General features: G+C 54.5%; 1 protein-coding gene across 1 annotated transcript; it reads left to right on the forward strand.

Moving 5' to 3' along the window:
* The first annotated feature begins 11,939 nt into the window (after window positions 1-11,939).
* On the forward strand, window positions 11,940-14,021 carry Sppl2c (signal peptide peptidase like 2C). The gene has a single exon (XM_004655105.2). The coding sequence runs from the start codon at window positions 11,940-11,942 to the stop codon at window positions 14,019-14,021; it is 2,082 nt and encodes a 693-aa protein (XP_004655162.2).
* Window positions 14,022-20,253: the final 6,232 nt, after the last annotated feature.

The raw sequence follows: 20,253 nt of genomic DNA on the forward strand, positions 1-20,253 counted from the left end.
CTGGAGAGGTGACTCAGTGGTTAAGTGGTTAAGGTGCTTGCCCACAATGCCTAACAACTGGAGTTCGATTCCCCAGTACCCACATAAAGCCAGATGCCTCACACAGAGGTGCATGCATGTGGAATTCGTTTGCAGCGCCTAGAGGCTCTGATGTGCCCATTTCCTCTCTCTGCCAGGCGTGGTGGCACACACCTTTAATCTCAGCACTCGGAAGATCAAGGTAGGGAGGATTGCTGTGAGTTTGAGGCCAGCTTTGAATTACATAGTGAAATGGAAAACAGTACCAGGAGAAGTGCTTCAGGAAAAAAGAAAGAAAATGCACACCTCATAAAACTGGTGGGGTCCCCTAGAGTCCCACATCATATATGTGTGTGTGTGTGTAGGTGTGTGCATATACATACATATATATATATGGCATATGCATCCTTGTGGCTTTCTAAAAGTTGCCAAGAAACCACTCCTCCCTTATCTTTAATATTGTCTATAGAATGATCAAGATTTTTTTCCCAGCAAATAATTTTTTTTTGTTTTTTCCAGGTAGGGTCTCACTCTAGCCCAGGCTGACCTGGAATTCACTATGGAGTCTCAGGGTAGCCTCGAACTCATGGCAATCCTCCTATCACTGCCTCCCAAGTGCTGGGATTAAAGGTGTGTACCACCACGCCCAGCAGCAAATAAATTTTTAAGATGTATTTTCCAGGGATATTATTGAGTTGTAGGAGAGGAAACACTGGGGACTTTTAAAGTTACAGACTATTTTGTCCTAAGTAAGCACACTTTATTTATTGCCTTTAACAATATGTTTTTAGGAAAACATAGAACTTCTCTGTGGCCCATCTGGTCTTATCATTATCAGTGACACCTCAAGTTTCCTGTTTTTATTGGCAGAAAGGGCAAGCTGGATCCTGGAATGATGGACCATTTTCTTCCCAAGTCAGCATCATGCCCTTGCCCTCCCCGGTACCTCCTTCGGGTTGCTTAATTTCCCCTGCGTCGGGGGAGGCAAGGAACCTTGGCCCTCCCAGCTGGCTGGAGGGACCTGAAGTGACTGAGCCTTTTCCCCAGAGCAGCAGTGAGAGAGCCAGTCCCTCCCTGCCGGGCTGAGGGCGCATCCCACTCATGAAGGCTGAGGGCTTGCGGATGTCAGAGAAGCCTGGAGGGCTGCCCGCGGGCAGGGCAGCTCCAGGTGAGCCTTGGGCCCCCTCCCACCCGAAAGCTGAAACGGGGGCCGCTTTAGAGTGCAGTGGGACATCTGAGCCCCATGGAGCTGCAGCCTGGGTTTCGGGCCACGTGGAGCTTACCCTGCCAGGGCAGTGCGCACGCTGCGATTCGGGGTACATCTGGGCTGAGCACCGAAGGGCATCCATCTCCACTCCAAGGTCTGGCTGGAGAGACAGACAGAGGGGGCTCCTCTGCGAGCAGAGCGCCACCGTGAGGGGCCTGGCAGTTCCGGCTGGGGACAGTGGACACCCTTCATAAGCCCAGGACGGGACCCTCCCTCACGCCCCGAAGAAATGTTCTCCATGTCACACCTCAGAGCATGGTCTTCCTCACAGGGACCCCGTGTCTCCTGGAGGCCCTCTCTGTGGGTACCGAACAGCAGAGGGAGAAGACACCAGCTTTGTAGCCCAAGATGCCCCTCCCCAGTTCCAGGCCATAATGCCAAGGAGGCAGCTGCCCTGGGGTCAGGACAGGGGAACAGCCGGACGCAGGACAACCATGCCGAGGGAGAGAGGCTCTGAGATCCAGTCTTACCTTAACTGCTCGGCCCCTGGACTGAAGGAGGCCGAGGCCCCGTCACCCCCCTGAGAAAGAAGCGTTTGTTCCACTTTCCAGAGCGCGTCTCCCACTAAGCTGCCTGGAGTCCTTGTTGGGAGACCAAATCCCAAAAAGCAGCCCCAGATCAAAAGGTAGCACGGAGAGTGCTGCGTGTTAGGCTGGTCCAGGACGCTCCCAGGTGAGGGTGGCACCACTGGTGGCCCTGCCTCCGGTCAGCTGCTGGCCACCCGAGCAGAAGCAGCGCGGGCTCTGTGCGCAGCGCCTCTGCCCCTCCCCCGCCCCTCCACTCTTGAAAATGATGCTTACTTTCAAACTGTTCAGCCCAGACCACCGGAAGCCACCACACCGAGGTTTAGCCCAGCCCCTTCATGGGCTGCACCTGCCCTTCAACCAACTTAGGGCATCTCATCAGCTCCTTCCCCACTTCAAACTCACCTGCTCCCACTGGGCCAAACTGGGCAGCGGCAGCGATGGAGATGCTGTCTGCAGCTTGCCAACAGCAATCCTGAAGCCAGCTGTTACCATCACCAGGCCCCACGTAGGATCTCAAGCTCAGCATCCCACGCCGTGAGGCAGGTGCTGCTGTACCCATTTAACAGATGGGGAAAGTGGAGCCCAGAGAGGGGAAGAGACCTGGCCAAGGGACTCAGCAGTGATGTGGCTGGGTGAGAACCCAGATGGCTTCAAGTGGACTCTAGCATTCCACTCTGTGCCCTTGGTCGTTGCAAGGTGCTCCTGCTTGCCCCACTGCCTCCTCTGGCACCCTGCCCAGGGGTATTCTTCAACTTCCCAGTCTGCAGACAAACCATATTCAGAGGGCTGGAGAGATGGCTTAGTGGTTAAAGGCACTTGCTTGCAAAGCCTCATGGCCCCGGATTGGTTCCACAGGATCAATGTAAAGCCAGATGCATAAAGTGGAGAACACATCTAGAGTCTGTTTACAGTGGCAAGAGGCCCTGGTGCACCCATTCCCTTTCTCCCTCCCTCTCTCCTTCTCTCTCTTTCTCTCCAGAAATAACTTCTTTATGAAAGAAAGTGAGAATGAGAGAGAGAGAGAGAATTAGCACACCAGGGCCTCCAGCCATTGCAATCCAACTCCAGACGCTTGTGCCCCCTTGTGTGCATGTGCAGCCTTGCACACTTGTGCCCCCTTGTGCACACGTGTGACCTTGCACGCTTGTGTCACCTTGAGCATCTGGCTTATGTGGGATCTGGAGAGTTGAACATGGGTCCTCAGGCTTCACAGGTAAGTGCCTTAACTGCTAAGCCATCTCTCCAGCACTAAAATGAATTTTTAAAAAATTTTTTAAAATATTTTTAAGTTAAAAAATTATTTATTTGAGAGAGAGAGAAAGAATGGGCATGCAAATGCTTCTAGCTACTGCAAATGAACTCCAGATGCATGCATCACGTTGTGCATCTGGCTTACATGGGTGCTGGGGAATTGAACTCAGGTCCTTAGGCTTTGTAGGCAAACGCCTTAACCACTGAGCAATCTCTCCAGCCTGGAAATAAATTTTTAAAAAATTACAAAAAAAAAAAAAAGCCAGTCGTGGTGGCGCACGCTTTTAATCCCGACCCTCGGGAAGCAGAGGTAGGAGGATCGCAGTGAGTTCGAGACCAGCCTGAGACTACATAGTGAATTCCACATCAGCCTGGGCTAGAGTGAGACCCTACCTCACAACACGTTCAGAGACGAGCTGATTGAAGGACCCCGCAGACCCTGGGCCTCACCCCCCCCCCCCCCCCCCCCCCCCCGCCCAGCGTCCTACCTAGCCTGTCCCAGGCCCTCCCTCCCGCAAGCCCGCCACCCCTGAGGTCCTGCTGCCCCAGCGCAGGGCCGAGAGAGGCCAGGGCCCTGCGTGTGCACCGTTCTCTGCGCCGCAGGCAGGCTGCAGGCGCTCACCTCCCTCCTAGGGACCCCGGGAAGGCCGAGGAGCTCCTTAGGCACCCGGCTACGCGGAGCCCCGTGCGGCGCACCGCCTCTCTGGCCTCCATGCCCCCGTGGCGGCTAGGGTCCACACAGCGCGCGGCCTCCTCCTGGAGGAGGAGAGTGGCTGGAAGGCTAAGGGTCTCCCCAGCCTCCTAGAGCCGCCACCCCACGGCTCAGACCCGCTGCCACCGTTTGTTGACCTCACAGCTGGTGAAGAGCCGTCCAGGTGCCACTTAGGAGCTGGCTCCTCACAGAAGGCAGACGCTGTCTCGGCAGCTCCTGAGAGCCCAGCTCCTAGCCGGGGGGATGCCAGTGCAGGGGACCACCCAGCCAAGTGGAAACTCGGAGCTGGGGCGGGGTGGGGCTCTACAGAATCTTGCAGAGGAGTAACAGCGAGGGGCGTGGCCCCAGCTGCTCGTGACTGTACCAACCAGGGCACTAAGCGGTCACACACAATAACACTTGCAGGGCTAATGGGGCTATGGTGGGCTGGAGGTTCTGCGGAAGGAGGGACTGAAGAGGCCCCAGAGAGTCCTCAGAGTGAATGAGCCTTGGGAACTTCTGAGCCCAGGGCAGCAGGGACCCCAAAGGTTGGACACAGAGGATGGTGAGAGTGGGCTGTGTTCTGGGGTGAACATGTTTTCTTATCACAAACTGGGGTGCACACTGGCCCAGAGGGTCCTGAAGACCCATCCTCAGGGTGGTGTCAGTCACTGTAGGGGGAGCTAGAGGGGGCTTTGGGGGTTTTGTTGCTCTTAAAAAATTATGATAAAACCCACACAAGGGTCAAAATATACTATATACATGTATGAAAATATCAAGAAATAATAAACACTTATAACAGGTACTACTCAGCCACATTGATGTGTGCAATTCAGTGGCATTAATAATATATCCACAGCTCATAAGTGTGTGTAATTATTATGTATCAATAAAAATACAACCACAGTGGTGTTCAGCTGTCGTTCGTATCTGTCCACACCTTTTCATTACCCCAAGTGGAAACCCCATTCCCATCTAGCATTCACCCCCCATCCTTCCTCCGCCCACCCCTGGTCAACATACACCGGATTACTTAATTCTGTTCTCGTAGGTAGATATCTAAGAGCAGATTTTCCAGGCAGGCCTGCAAGGATGACGTTGAGTCCAATGTGGGGCTTCCTCCTTAACGGCAGTCAGCCAGAATTTCTCTCACACTAGTACCCTCTTATCCCTGAAAATATTTGGTTAATATAATTACTTTAAAAAAAATAATTCTTGGGCTGGAGAGATGGCTTAGCGGTTAAGCACTTGCCTGTGAAGCCTAAGGACCCCGGTTCGAGGCTCGGTTCCCCAGGTCCCACGTTAGCCAGATGCACAGGGGGCACACGCGTCTGGAGTTCGTTTGCAGAGAGAGGCTGGAAGCCCTGGCGAGCTCATTCTCTCTCTCTCCCTCTATCTGTCTTTCTCTCTGTGTCGGTCGCTCTCAAATAAATAAATAAATAATTTAAAAAAAATAAAAATAAATTAATAATTCTTTTTGTTTGAAAGAGAGGGAAAGGCAGAGAGAGAGAGAGAGAGAGAGAGAGAGAGAGAATGGTGTGCCAGGGCCTTCAGCCAGTGCAAACGAACTCCAGACACATGTGCTCCCTTGTGCATCTGGCTTATGTGAGTCCTGGGGAATCAAACCTGGGTTCTTTGGCTTTTCAGTCAACTGCCTTAACCGCTAAGCCATGTCTCCAACTCCTAAGTACTTTTAACTTTATAAAAAGCCTTTATTTCACTGACCAAGAGCCAGTCAGATAGCTTCACACAGTGGCAGAACCATTACAAATTCCCACTACCTGTGCATAAGGGCCTGGGTTCTTCACTTGTTCCCCGCTCTATGTTTGCTTGCTTGCTTTGAGGTAGGGTCTCATGTAGCTCAAGCTAACCTCGAACTCTCTAGGCTGGCCTTGAACTCTTGACCCTCCTGCCTCCACCTCCCAAGTGTTGAGAACACAGGAAGGCACCATGCTTGACTTCTTCCTCCCTTTGAACAAAGGGTTCCATGTGGCATGTTTACTCCTGTCTTTTTTTGTTACTTTTGTTTTTTCGAGGTGGGGTCTCACTCTAGCCCAGGCTGACCTAGAATTCACTATGTAGTCTCAGGGTGGCCTCGAACTCACAGCAACCCTCCTACCTCTGCCTCCCAAGTGCTGGGATTAAAGGCATGTGCAACCATGCCCAGCTGTCTTTTTAAAAATATTTTAATTGCTTATTTGAGAGAGAAAGGGCATGCCAGGGCATTCGGCCACTGCAAATGAACTCCAGATGCATGCATCACCTTGTGTATCTGGCTTACATGAGTCCTGGGGAATCAAACCTGGGTCCTTAGGTTTTGCAGGTAAGCGCCTTAACCACTAAGCCATCTCTCCAGCCCTTGATTACTCATTTTGCATGTGTGAGTATGATAAGTGTGTGTTCATGTCCATATGGGCACTCGTGTGTGGGTGTTTGTACACACGTATATGTGCATCATTTCTCTTCTTTTTCCATCCTAATTTCTTTTCTTAAGATGGTCTCTTGTAGTCCAGGCTGATCTTGAACTTGCTATGTATCCAAGGATGACCTTGAACCTCTTATTCTCCTGCCTCTGCCTCCCAAGTGCCAGGAGCCAGCGGGTTCCCTGATGGCCTTTGCAGCCTCCAGAACTGTGGGATGGAAATGCCTGTGGTTCAAGTCCCAGTCCGTGATCTCTATAGCAGCAAGCGCTGACTACGGTCCAGAATCAAGGTGTCAGCAGGGTCACACTTCCCTGAGAGTCTGGGCAGAATTCTTGCCTCCTAGGTAGTGGTCAGCAAGCCTTGGGGCTGCATTAGCTGACAGCTGTGTCACTCGTCTCTGTTCTGATGGTTCCTGGCATTTTCCCTGTCTGTCTCTGGGTGTCTTCTTCTCATAAGAGCACCAATATGATGGCTTCCAGCCCACCTCATCTTAACAGTTACATCTACAAAGACCCAGTTTACTCCACACTGAGGAGAAGAGGTGATCCAAAGCCCCCAGCTTTGGATCCTTTGAAGTTGAGAATGAGTTTAAAGTTGTCAGGTGGCAGACAAACTTCCTTATCTAGATTAAGTAAAATATTTTACTGTATTTATTTATTTCACAGAAAGAGAGAGAGAGAGAATGAACACACCAGGGCCTCCAGCCATGATGAATGAACTCCAGACTTATGTGCCATCTTATGCATCTGGCTTACATGGGTACCGAGGAATTGAACCTGGGTCCTTAGGCTTCACAGGTAAGTGCCTTAACCACTAAGCCATCTCTCCAGCCTCCTATTTAGATTTTGAACCATCCCTTCCCCCTAATTATTTGTCTTGCCAACACCTAACTGGACAGCTGTTTTGTGTGTGTGATACATTTGCATTGTGTCTTTCAAAGCATTCAGCTGAATTTTCATAAGAAACATTTTCTCCTTGTTTGTGTACTGATTTATCCATTAACATAACATTTAATTAGATTACAAATAGCAATTACAGTGACAAGTGAACGTCAGAAACACATTAGGGAGTCAATACAACCGACTGGCGCCTTGCCATCTGCTGGTGGGGAAGTGTGCAGGTCCCGGGGAGGAGGCCGGCTGTCAACGCCTCAGCCCCTCTAGAGGGTTATCATTGCAGAGCGGGGCTGGTTATCTCACGAAGGGGCACTTCGGTGGGCAGTGGGGGTAAGCTCGTGCAGTTCTTTTTTAAAAAAATTTTATTTATTTATGGAGAGAGAGAGAGAAAGAGTGTGTGTATGGTGCCCCAGGGCCTCGGCCACTGCAGACAGACTCCAGATTCACATGCCACTTTATGCACCTGGCTTTACATGGGTTCTGGGGGAACCGAACCTGAGCTGTCAGCTTTGCAAATAAAGGCCTTTAACCACTGATCCCTCTCATTTTCCTTTGTGCAGTTTATTATTATTATTTATTTGCAAGCTGAGAGAGATGGAGAGAAGAGAGACAGACAGAGAGAATGGGCACACTAGGACACCCAGCCACCGCAAACAAACTCCAAATGCACCACCATGTGCATTTGGCTTTATGTGGGTACTGGGAACATTAGGCTTTGTAGACAAGCACCTTAACCGCTGAGCCATCTCTCCAGCCCACCATGTGCAGCTCTTATTACAGCCTATGAGTGCGTCACTCTGAAGCCAAAGAGCTAGATGCTGGCCCGACAGGCAGCCCGCACTGAAGGTTGTGAAAGTGCAACTGTTGTCCCCAGCCGTTGTGAGCAGCCTCAGCCCTCCGTGGGGCTCTACTCCCTACAGGAAGTCACTAGTCTTTTAGAAGCCAAGACTAGCACATCGGCCGGGCTGGGGATGGAGTTGGTGGGTAGAGGTCTCGCTAGCACGCATGAAGCTCTAGGTTCCATCTCCAGGGAACATATAAAACTGGGCATGGTGGTGCATTCCTATAAGCCTAGCACTTGGGAGGCAGAGGCAGGAGAATAAGAGGTTCAAGGTCATCCTTGGATATATAGCAAGTTCAAGATCAGCCCGGACTACAAGAGACCATCTTAAGAAGAGAGAGGAGGATAGAAAAGGAGTAAAGACACGACGCACGGCAGAGAGACCATCTCCGCGTGTCTCTTTTGCGGGTCCTAATCCCTCGAGAAGGCTCCTCCCTCGCGGTCTGACCCCTCCCATCGCCCTTGGACCAGGCGTCAGTGGGCTATTCACAAACATTCACTCCATAGCCTGCTTCTGCTTTCCACCACTGTGAGAGAACGCCTCGATGCATTATTACTGTTGAGACAGGGTCTTCCTGACACCCAGGCTAGCCTTGAACTTGCCACCTCCCTGCTTCTGCCCTCCCCACTGTTGGGGTTCTACACACATCACCATACTGGGCTCCATTTTGTCACCTTGAGCCATATGGCTTGTGATTATTTGATAAGGCAGCCCAAGGAACTAATGCAACACATTAAATAGGCAGGGTTCCTTTTTATAATTTTATTTTAAATTGGTTCATTTTTGCATGTGGCATGTGAGCATATATGTTTTCATGTGTGTGGACACATGTGTCTATAAGCACATATACATGTGTGTGTAGGTATGTGTGAAGGCCAGAGGTCAATGTCCAGGGTCTTCTTTTTTAATATTTTAAAACTATTTATTTATTTATTGAGAGAGAGAGAGAGAAAGGGCGCTCCAGGGCCTCCAACCGCTGCAAATGAACTCCAGACACATGTACCACCATGTACATCTGGCTTACATGGGTTCTGGGGAATCAAACCTGGGTCCTTAGGCTGCTAAGCTATTTGTCCGGCCCCAGGGCCTTCTAAAGTCACTCTCCACGTTAATGCTTTAGACTGTTGGACTTGTCAATTTGGCTGGATTAGGTAGCTAGCAACCCCTAGGGAGCCTCCCCGCTGCTGGAATTACAGGCACACACCACTGCTCCAGCTTTAACACTGGGGCTCATGGGGAAGGAGCCCAGAGCTCGGAAATAAACCTGCGCTTCTCCGCTGTGCCGGCCCCGGGAAAGGACTCCATCCCGAAACAGATCCCCTGCTCACTTGCAACTAGGCTGTCAGAGCTCACCACGGCAAGGAGTAGATACCAGGCAGAGTGTGACAGAAGACGCCACAGGCCAGCGTGGAAAGCTTAGGAACAGTGGAACCTGAGGAGCATTACAGCCCCACATCCTCTCTCCTGGCCCTAGGACCTGCAGAATGACCTCCGCTCATACCCGCTGCCCTGACAACCTCGTTCCCCGAGCCTGCACCCCTGTGAGAAGACAGACTCCAGAGCTGGGGTGGAAAGTGGCAGCCAACGCTTAGGGCTCTCAACTGCGAATCGAACTCCTACCACTGTTTTTAAATGTTTTATTTTTCTTTCTTTTATTAGAGGGGGAGAGGCAGGTAGAGAGAAAGAGAGAATGGGTATGCCAGGACACCTGGCCACTGCAAATGAACGTGGGCCACCTTGTGCATCTGGTTTATGTGGGTCCTGGGGAATTGAACCTGGGTTCTTTGGCTTTGCAGGCAAGTCCCTTAATTGCTAAGCCATCTATCCAGCCCCTACCATTTTTTTTAATTTTTTTTTTAAAATTTTTATTTATTTATTTATTTATTTATTTGAGAGCGACAGACACAGAGAGAAAGACAGATGGAGGGAGAGAGAGAGAATGGGCGCGCCAGGGCTTCCAGCCTCTGCAAACGAACTCCAGACGTGTGCACCCCCTTGTGCATCTGGCTAACGTGGGACCTGGGGAACCGAGCCTTGAACCGGGGTCCTTAGGCTTCACAGGCAAGCGCTTAACTGCTAAGCCATCTCTCCAGCCCCCCTACCATTTTTTTAAGTCTTCTCTTTCTAGCCGGAGGAGATGGGGAGCCTGGCCCAGAATCTGCCTCAAGATGTTCATTTGTGGGCTGGAGAGCTGGCTCAGGGGCAGAGACATTTGCAAAGCCTGGTGGCCTGGGTTCAATTTTCCAGTACCCACATAAAGGCAGATGCACAAAGTGGTACGTGCATCTAGAGTTCATTTGCAGCAGTGGCAAGAGACCCTGACATGTCTATATTTTTTTCTCTCTCTCCTTGCAAATAAATCAATATTTTTTAAATGTTCATTTATAAAATATTGAGACCCAGTGATTTAACTAATACAAGAACACCCAACCTTCCAGTCAGGCCAGCTTGAGTTACTCTGAGACTGTTTTGCTCCTCTAAGATGTAGGTGTATCTGATAAGGTTAGGCTGCTATGATAAAGAGGCCCACAGTAAGCAGATGGGTGACTCTGGAAGATCATGGGGGCGGGTCATACGGAAGATCCCACTCTGAGCAGGAAACATCCCGAGCAACTGTTGCATTCATTTGTCCAGGGACTCGGCTCTCTCCGCTTTCCTCCTACTCCTTCCGACAGTGTCCTCCTCGTCACCATCAGGCCGCAGTTCCGTCCTCTTCGTGACTTACCACAAAGTGAGCAAGGAGCCCCCATAATCTTTCACCCACGGCCTCCGAGTGCTCTCATCACCTCTGCTCAATTTCTCCTGAGGAGAACTTGATCTCACAGCCATGCGACCGAGTGATGAGCTCCAATGACGGGCAGGTAGGAAGGGGGACAGATTCTGAAGCTTGCGGCACCGAGCTGAGTGGCTGTTGCAGAGGAGCAGTAAGAACAGGTGACGTAGCTCACTGAGGAGCTCAGAGTCCCTGGAGCCTATCGTCACTGGCTCAATATCCCCCGTTGTTTTTTTTGTTTTGTTTTTTTTTTCCTCCTGGATTTTTGTTTGTTTGTTTCTGGTAGCCAAAGAAACCAGCCCATGAGCTGGGAAGAGAAGCTAGTCTGCAAAGTGCTTTCTTCACAAGCATGAGGGCCTGAGTTCAATCCCCAATAACTATAGAAAGATGCTGGACACGGTCATCTGTAACCCCGAGCTAGGGAAGCTGGGGAAAGAGCATCCCTAGGACTCATTAGCCAGTAAACTCAAGCCTAATGAGGGACACTGACCTAAAGGAAGTGAATGTCATTGCTGAGAATGACAGCCAAGGTTGTCCTCTGGCTTCCATATACGTGCACACACACACAAACCAACAGACATGCACACACACACATTGGAGGAAGGAATTAAGGAAGGAGGGAGGGAGGGAGAGAGAGAAGGAGGGAAGCATGGAGGGGGAAAGGAGGGGAGGAGAGGGGAGGGGAGGGAGGGAAGAAGGGAAGGAAGGAAGGGAGAGAGAGAAGAGGAGAAGAGAGGAATGGAGAAGAGAGGAATGGAGAAGAGAGGGAGAGGAGAGGAGGGGAGGGGAGGGGAGGGGAGGGGAGGGGAGGGGAGGGGAGGGGAGGGGAGGGGAGAGGAGAGGAGAGGAGAGGAGAGGAGAGGAGAGGAGAGGAGAGGAGAGGAGAGGAGAGGAGAGGAGAGGTAACTTGCTGCCTAGGTCAGCCAGGACACAAAGGGCAAAGTTGGTCTAGAAACCTGCCAGGGATCCTGGGCTATTCATGAACTTCAGGTTACCTGTTCTAGCCCTGCTGGACCCTGGGTAAGAGACAAGGTCTCAGATGACTCCCACCCCCTAGTGGGGCCAGGAGCAGTTAGGGAACCCAACCTCTAGCTGTACCCTTAGAGGCTTTATGACTAGGTAGGTGTGGTCCCAGTCTCCGGGACAGATGGCCAAGTTGTTCTGTGACAAAGAGCCACGCCCGCCTCCGGGGAGGAGGAGGCAGTTCTGGGCAGCTGGCCCTGTAGGGGGTGCAGTAAGTGGCTGAGGAGGATGGTGTGCCTGGGACTCCTCCTCCCCGTGGGCTGGCTCCTCCTCCTCCTCCTCAGCCCAGGGGCCTGTGGGGAGTACGGCGTGGTCCACGTCGTGTCGGACAACTGGAGCAAGGATTACTGCGTCCTATACAGTTCCGACTACGTCACCCTTCCCCGGGACCTGCGCCACGCGCCACTCCTGCCCCTGCACGACGGCACCAAGGCATCGTGGTGCCCCAGTGAGGACTCCTTCCACCACACCCAGGCTAGCTCCTCCAGACAGAGACCCCTCCACCAGACCACCGCCATGGTCACGCGTGGCAACTGCAGCTTCTATGCCAAAGGCTGGCTGGCTCAGGGCCAAGGTGCACACGGACTGCTCATTGTGAGCCGGGCCAACGACCAGCAGTGCCCAGACACTACCCTGAAGCCCCTGGACCCCAGCGAGCCCCGGCCCGGACTCACCATCCCCGTGGCTGTCATCAGCTACGCAGACGTGCTGGACATCCTCAGCCACACTCACGGCGATGCCAACGTTCGCGTGGCCATCTACGCGCCCGTCGAGCCCATCGTTGACTACAACATGGTGGTCATCTTCATCCTAGCAGTGGGCACCGTGGCCGTGGGGGGCTACTGGGCTGGCGTGATGGAGGCTGACTGGCTACAGCGGCATCGGCCCCGAGGAGGAGGGGGGCCCGGCGGTCACCGCCACTGGCCAACGTCAGCAGCCCGGAGGCCGCAGGGGCCCCAGGAGGACGACGGCGATGATGCCGGCGCACCCGTGGACTTCACGCCGGCCATGACGTGTGCCGTGGTCACCATGTCCTGCTCCATCATGGCGCTGCTGTACTTCTTCTACGACTGCTTTGTTTATGTGATGATCGCCATCTTCGGACTGGGCGCCAGCACCGGCCTGTATAGCTGCCTGGCGCCCCTGGCCCGCCGGCTGCCCCTGCGGCGCTACCAGTGGCCGCTGCCCGGCCGCCAGGTCTACGTGCGGCTGCCGCCGCTGCTCCTCGCCGGCCTGTGCGCGTCGGTGACGGTCCTCTGGGTGGTCCACCGCAACGAGGACCGCTGGGCCTGGCTCCTGCAGGACGTGCTGGGTGTCGCCTACTGCCTCTTCGTTCTGCGGCGCGTGCGGCTGCCCACGCTCAGGAACTGCGCCTCCTTCCTGGTGGCCCTTCTGGCCTTCGACGTCTTCTTCGTCTTCGTCACACCTCTTTTCACCAAGACTGGCGAGAGCATCATGGTGGAGGTGGCATCGGGCCCTATGGACTCCTCGAGCCGCGAGAGGCTGCCCATGGTACTCAAAGTGCCCCGGCTAGGCTTCTCCACCTTGACGCTGTGCGACCAGCCCTTCTCCATCCTCGGCTTCGGCGACATCGTAGTCCCTGGCTTCCTGGTGGCCTACTGTCACCGCTTCGACGTGCAAGTCCGTGCCCACCAGGTCTACTACGTGGCTTGCACCGTGGCCTACGCCGTGGGTCTGCTGGTCACCTTTGTCGCCATGGTTCTCATGGAGATGGGCCAGCCTGCCCTGCTCTACTTGGTGTCCAGCACCCTGCTCACCAGCCTGGCTGTGGCTGCCTGCCGCCGAGAGCTCACACTCTTTTGGACCGGTCAGGGCAGAACCAACGCACCTGCAGGGTCTGCAGCGGGCGCCTACATCGCTCCCAAAGCAAGCGCCAAGCTGAGACCGTGGGCCAGGGCGGACGGCCGTGCGGCCAGCGAGGCTGAGGGGACTGCTGAGCATGGAGGAGGGGGCCTAGACAGCCACCCCGAGGAAGACCTCACCGAGATGGCCGCCGTATCTGAGGATCAAGCCACCAGTGCAGAGGACCACAGTGAGAGCTCCGGAGGCTGGAGTGACGCCAACCTGGATCCTGATGAGTTGTCTCTTCCCTCCCGGGAGGCCTCGGAGGAGCTGATGCCACTGGCCCTGTTGATACCACTGGTCCCAATAACACCACCAGCCTCAGAGCTGGGCAATACCCACACCCAGGCCCAGGCTCATGATGCCAACCTGCCCTGGATGGGACTGCACAAGAGGAAGGGCGTAAGAGTTAAGAAGACCATGTCCTCCTCCCAGGCTCCCCTGTGAATGGAGCCCCCCTGGGAACCAGGCCTCTCAGAGGACTGGTAGAAAGAGCCCATCACAGCACAGCCCCCACGGGATAAGAAGAGAAGCCCTCTATTGTCCAGAGAAGTCTCTTTCCCTGTTAGGACCGTAAGAGGGCAGGGGCCCCGAATAAGTCTGTACAAGACTGAGGAGGTTCTTGTACATTTGGCACTACCCCCAAATCGTGCAGAAGGGAAACTGAATCTCAGAGAAGGTCACATGACTTGCATGAGTTCATTCAGAAAGGTGAGGATTTGCACCCCCCCCCCAAGGCTCCCTGGGCAACAATTTGCCCCACCCGCCTGCCTGGCCCCTCAGACCAGAGCCTTAGCTCTTAGGTAGGACACGCAGCTCTCAGTGCCACTGTGCCAACTGACGCCCATCATTATCAACCTCCGTCTTCCTGTGTCGGAGCCAACTAAGCCACTGCTGTCCCCTGGTCCCTCCTTGGCCTCCCTCTCTTGCTCTCTCTCTCTCTCTCTTTCCATGCGCCGTTCCTTCTGGCTGGGATGCCCTTCCCGCCCCAGATAGAAAGACCCCCGGCCCCCAGCTCAGATTCCTGGCTCACTAGAAATCCTGAGGCTTGTCTCCAAGCCCCACTCACACGGGCTCCGCCGAACACCGGCGCAGCTCAGGCCCAGACAGCACGCCCAAGCCCTGCACGCTCCTGCCCGCGACCGCTTCCGTCCTAAGACATGAAGTATATCCTAGAGGTGTGTCCTTCGCAGCAATGGGTACAGGGAGAGGGATCTGTCATTTGGACCAAAAAAGCAGGGGTGTTGGTCAGGCGAGAGTCAACCTGAAGACTGCCTTAAAGCGGAGAACGCAGTAGACTGTGACCAGTTCCCATGCTGGCCTCACTGTTTCTGCACAACGGGCAGGGTTCTTCATGGCTCAGCAACCCTGTTTCCAAAGTGTCCCCTAGAGGCAAGGGCATGGACAAAGAGGCCTCCTCAGAGACCCCCTGTGTTTTAGACCATTGTACTGTGTTTAGAGGTTGCTTGATCAGAGCAAGCAGACTCTGCAATGGGGGGCTTCCTGAAGAAAGCTCTGCGGGGGGTGGGGACAGAAAAGGAGGGGGTCGCATGCTGAGTGATTAGGGTCCTAGAACCAGAAATTCCAGCTCCGCACTCACTCAGAATTGTCACGTAGCAGGTGACTTACCATCTCAGTCCTAAGTTTTCTTTTCTTTTAAGATTTATTATTATTTTTATTTATTAGAGACAGAGAGAGAGAATGGGCACGCCGGGGCCTCTAGCCACCACAAATAGACTCCAGATGCATGCGCCACCATGTGCATCCAGCTTACATGGGACCTAGAGAATCGAACACAGGTCCTTAGGCTTCGCAGGCATACGCCTTAACCACTAAGCCATCTCTCCAGCCCAGCTCTGGTTTTCTTGCCTGTGATATGGGGTAGCAGCAGGACCTACTGTGGGGTTGTTAATGAGTTTGAAAGAAGAGGCTGTCAGGTGACTGACACATGCCAGGAAGGTAGGAAGAGCTGCAGGCTTCTGTCCCCTCCACAACGAAACCTTCCTTATCACCCTTTGTGAGGTGTCCTGGTGCTCAGTCACATGAGTGTACACTTTGATTTTTGGTTTTCATATTTGCTCATCAGTGCAGTCTCAAGGCCAGGGACAGGGCCTGGCACGCCATAATGTACTTGGCTTATGAATGAATGAATGAGGCACTGATTCCATTTGGACAGTAAAAAGTACAGGTGTGTACCTATCAGGGAAGACCCCATTGCTCAGGCCACTTCCTTGGGGTCCTCGGTCAGCGTGGATGGGCCCCAGAGAACCCCACTCACAGGGAAGAAACTCAGCTCAGCAAACAGTGGCTGCAGGCCCAGCTTGACGGGGCTGCGTGAGGCCCTTCGGCACCGGCGGGGACACTGGCCTGAGGCACTGGCAGCCCCTCCCACTGCAGCCAGCAGCCATCTGGCCTGGACAGAGGGACCTCCACAGGCCCTGGCTCTCCCCCAGCCCAGGCAGCCACCCCACTGTTGAACTGCGTCACTGGGCCTGCGGGGCAGGCTGTATTCTCTCTAGGCCCCAGGGGAAGGGCTGGACACAGTCCAGGCCTCCAAGGCCCCTCATCCCCGAATGGGAGGCAGGCAGGAAGCCCCGCCTCCCAGGCACACACGGTGGGCGGCTCTAAGATGGCCAGCCAGGCTTGCTGATGATGGATCTGACGAGTCAAGAAGGTCCAGGGTCTGATGAGCTGCTACAGCCCTTCTCCACAGCTTGGCATGTGCTGTTGGAGCACTGTCGGGGGTCCTGGGAATAGGCCTGTGGTATGGTCCGTGGATGATAACCCAGGGTGCAGTGAACACTTGGGGGGATCACAGACATCCCAGCATAGCCTGAGTCTGCTCCTTACTGGGGAATCATCTTGGTCTGTGAGCTCCAGGCCGCCATGGTCACAGGCCACAGACCCCAGGTTGCTGGGGAAGCCTCCAAGGTGCCTGGGAGCCGGCCCTCCCTCAGCCACCCGCTCCTGCCCTCACTCCACGGCCCTGCCCCTGAGCCCGGCTCCCCGGCCTCCTGCCCGGAGCTCTTCCTGAGCCTCATTCCTGGGATCCCAAGCTAAGGCACAGGAGCAACCATGGCCTGTGTGCAGACCGGAGAAGAAACCAGATCCTTGTCTGTGGCCCCTGGGAGGAGCAGGAAGGAGGCAGAGGCAGCAGGAGACGGCAAAGGCCCCGCTTGCCTCTGCCGAGAACACACTATAGCGAGTCAGCCTACTGTACAGATGGGGGGTGACAAAGATTCTGGGTGGACCCCGCAGCCTGGGATGTTTAGACCAGGCACCAAGCATGGCTTCATGCCAGGAGCCCAGGGGTGGGAGGTGGCACCTGTTGAAACAAGTGTTCCTGGGCTCCAGGGCTGATTCAAGCCTGACTTGGACCAGGTATTTATGGGTTTGAGGGGATCCTGCCCCAGGCTGAGCACCTCCAAAGCCAAGCCCTTGCTCCTCAGCATATCAAGGCCCGCAAGAGACAGGAGAGAGACCAGGGTTCAAGGCCCAGGCCCAGCGAAGCCCTCACCTACCATCCTGGCACACGTGTCCATCTGGGATCCTCACAGATTCCCGACCCCGGACCCTCAACCCACCTGCCTCCCAGAGGCTCAGCCTCCACCCGGCTCCTCTGAGCAACCCTGGGGAAGGAGGAGTTGAACCAATGTCGCCAACCCACAGACCAGCTTCACCTCTCCCCTGAGCCCTGGAGTGTTATGACTCCAATGCATAGCTGTCTGTCTCCCTCTTATAAGAGAGAGTGACAGGCAGAGAGAGGGAGAGAGACAGACAGAGAATGGGCACGTCAGGGCCTCAGCCACTGCACTTGACCTCCAGGAGCATGAGCCACCTTGTGGCCAGGTGCCACCTGTGCGCTTGCGTCACCTCGTGCTTCAGGCTTGAGTGGGACGTGCACCTTAGCCGCTCGGCCGTCTCTCCGGCCCCAGAGCTGTCTTTTGTTTGTTCATCATACCCTGGGCCTGGTGCGCTGTACGCGCTCGGTCACATATCTGTTGACTGAACCAGTGGGATGAATTGAATGCTCCCCCCTTGCTCACTGTGTAACTTTGGGAAAACAAAATGTCCTTACCTTTGGAATGAGTAGGGTGCTCTCTGACCAGGGGTCTGTGCTCAGCATTACTCCACCCAGGAAGGAGCTTAGCTCTGTGCCTGGCACACGCAGGGCTCAGGGATCTCTGCGCTGCAGCGGCTGCTCCTCTATGGACCAGGGTCACCTGCTCCCTCCGAGAGATTCCCTCTTCGCTGTGTGTCCTGCCTCATTCCGCAAGTCCCTCCTCCAGGGTCTAGTGTAAGTGGCTGGCCCAGTCCACCCCCCTTGGAGAGCTGCCCTGAGCTGGCAGCCTCCAACTGAATGCCACAGGAGAGACAATACTGCACATGTGTCTACGCACACACACAAGTGCACGCACACACAGTCATACGTGACAAGCTCATATGCAGACCCGCACATACACATGCGCACGTGCGCGCACCGGCACTGCACACTTAGACACTCCCCTGTGTACACCATGCCGTGCACGCATGCGCGCGCACACTCCCAGGCTTAGCACGCCCCTCCTCACCCTAGCCCTGGATCTGTGGGGAAGGGGGGACAGACAGATCCTTGGATTTCTCGCTCTGGGCGGGGTGGGACACAGATAGTCAAGGTCTCCACCCCCAAGCAATGCTGGAAGACAGCATTCAGGTCCCCCTGCGTGAGAGGACTCGCTGCCCAGCTGCTCCATGGAGTGTGGTGGCCACTTCCAGTCTCTTCCGGGGACCTCCCTGGCCTTGGATAACCTGTTGGGGATGAGATGACCGTGGCACTAGAGCCGGGTCACTTCCCGGGCGTGGCCTCCTCTAACAGAAGACCTTGTCAGATTCCTGCTAAGGCTGAGGAAGGAGGGCGCGAGCCTGAGCCTGGTCAGATGGCGCCCCTACTGCAACTTCTGTCTGCACGTGGGCAGCCTCCCAACCGCACCTCAGCTTCTGCTTCCAGGAGGAACCCTGCGAGACCGAAGGAGCGGCTGAGATGGCAGTAAACCCCTTGGGGCCGCGCCCATGGCTTCAGGTGGCCCTGGGACCTGGTTTAAGCTTAGCAAGAACTTTGACCCAGCTTCCTTTAATGAGAGCTACGTGCTGGAGCTCTGGACTCCATGGGCAGTGCTCTTCTTCTCTTAGTCAAGGCAAGGCAGCGCCCACCTGGGAACGTGCCTTCCAGCGCAGACCCCATCCTCAACCGCTCGTCCCAGCGCAGGAGCCTTTGAAAGCAGCCCACCCCTACCAAGACTCCATCCACCAACTCCCCTCAATAGACAGCGCCCTCCCCGATCTCATTGAGAAGTTCCTGTGTTGCTTGGTGAAGGGGTGACAGGTCTGGCACCTTCCCAGCTACGGAGTGAGGAAAGACACCGAGTACTGAGTCTCACGGGCCTGAGCTAAAAGCCCTGATCACTTGCCCGTGTGGCTCGTGACCATTGAAGGCATCCCTGGGTGTCTGCTGCTTCCGTAAAGTGGGCTGTGCCACTCACCTTGAGGTTTCGCGTCAGGACTCAGCAAAGTGAGAAGTGTGTACACGCAGGGAAGCACTTCGAACAGCTGGGGGACGGATGGGCGTCACATGCTCGGTTACCAAAGCATCCATATGCCACATGTCACCTTCCAAGCCAGCTTCCAGGGTGCGGTGTTGATACCTGGAGAAGATGTTTCTGCCGAGTGGACCATTCCTTTTCTTTTTTTCCCTGCGACGCTGATGCTTGTGTGTGCCTCTGCTGCCACCTGCTGGTCCACCAGGAACTCTGGCATAATGCCCCATCAGGGCTGGTCTGTGGGCGGAGGGTGGGGAAGGGAGAGTAGTAAGTGACCAGTCCGCAGAGTTTCGAAGTCCCCAGCGGGTTAGGGGTAAACCCTTTAGGACTTGCCTGTGTTGTGCGGAGTCCAAGATGCCCTGGGGAAGGGCATTTTGGCATGTGATGAAATGAATGACCCCAGCACTGCCCTGAGACTGTCTAGACAGAAGACATCCTCTGCCCCACACCAGTCACACCCATAGCCGAGCATCCTGAACCTGAGTACCCACACTGGTGATCCTTGCAGGAAGGGCTCTTCCCCAAGAGGAGGGCCGGCAAGAGCTCTTCCACCAAGTTTGCAGTGAGGAGTCATTGTGTCTTTAAAGCCCTGTCCACTGCTCTTGACTTTGTGTGTCTGACCTGACATGCGTACTGGAGAATAAAACCAGGGATATCAGGCTTTGCAAGCAAGTACCTTTAACTGCTGAGCCGTCTCTGCAAGCACCATGCTTTGCCTTGCTGTGGCATGTGTATACGCGTAGCATGCTGTTGTGGCATAGGTATACGTGTAGTAGTATGTGTGGTGTGCGCACATGTATGTGCCCTTGTGGTGCTCCACGACACACTCACCTGAAACGGGGGCGGTGGGGGAGTCGGCTCTCATCTGCAGTGAGCAGAGGAAAATTGGCAGGTGTCCTCCATCACTCTTCTGCCCTCGTGCTGATGCAGGACGTGCCCATAACCATTGAGCCATCCCTAGTCCACTGCTTCTGGGTTATGTTGCTGTGGCTGCTGTGTTATGTCTTGTTTTGTTTTTGTTTTTCCCAGGGAAGGTGTCACTCTAGCCAATGCTGACCTGGAATTTACTATGTATTCTCAGGGTGGCCTCCAACTCACAGCAA

This window comes from Jaculus jaculus, chromosome 9, assembly GCF_020740685.1.
Source record: "Jaculus jaculus isolate mJacJac1 chromosome 9, mJacJac1.mat.Y.cur, whole genome shotgun sequence".
Classification (NCBI taxonomy): domain Eukaryota; kingdom Metazoa; phylum Chordata; class Mammalia; order Rodentia; family Dipodidae; genus Jaculus; species Jaculus jaculus.

What these genes read in the sequence shown, in the direction of transcription:
- Sppl2c (XM_004655105.2), top strand. Translation starts at nt 11,940, where the DNA reads ATGGTGTGCCTGGGACTCCTCCTCCCCGTGGGCTGGCTCCTCCTCCTC.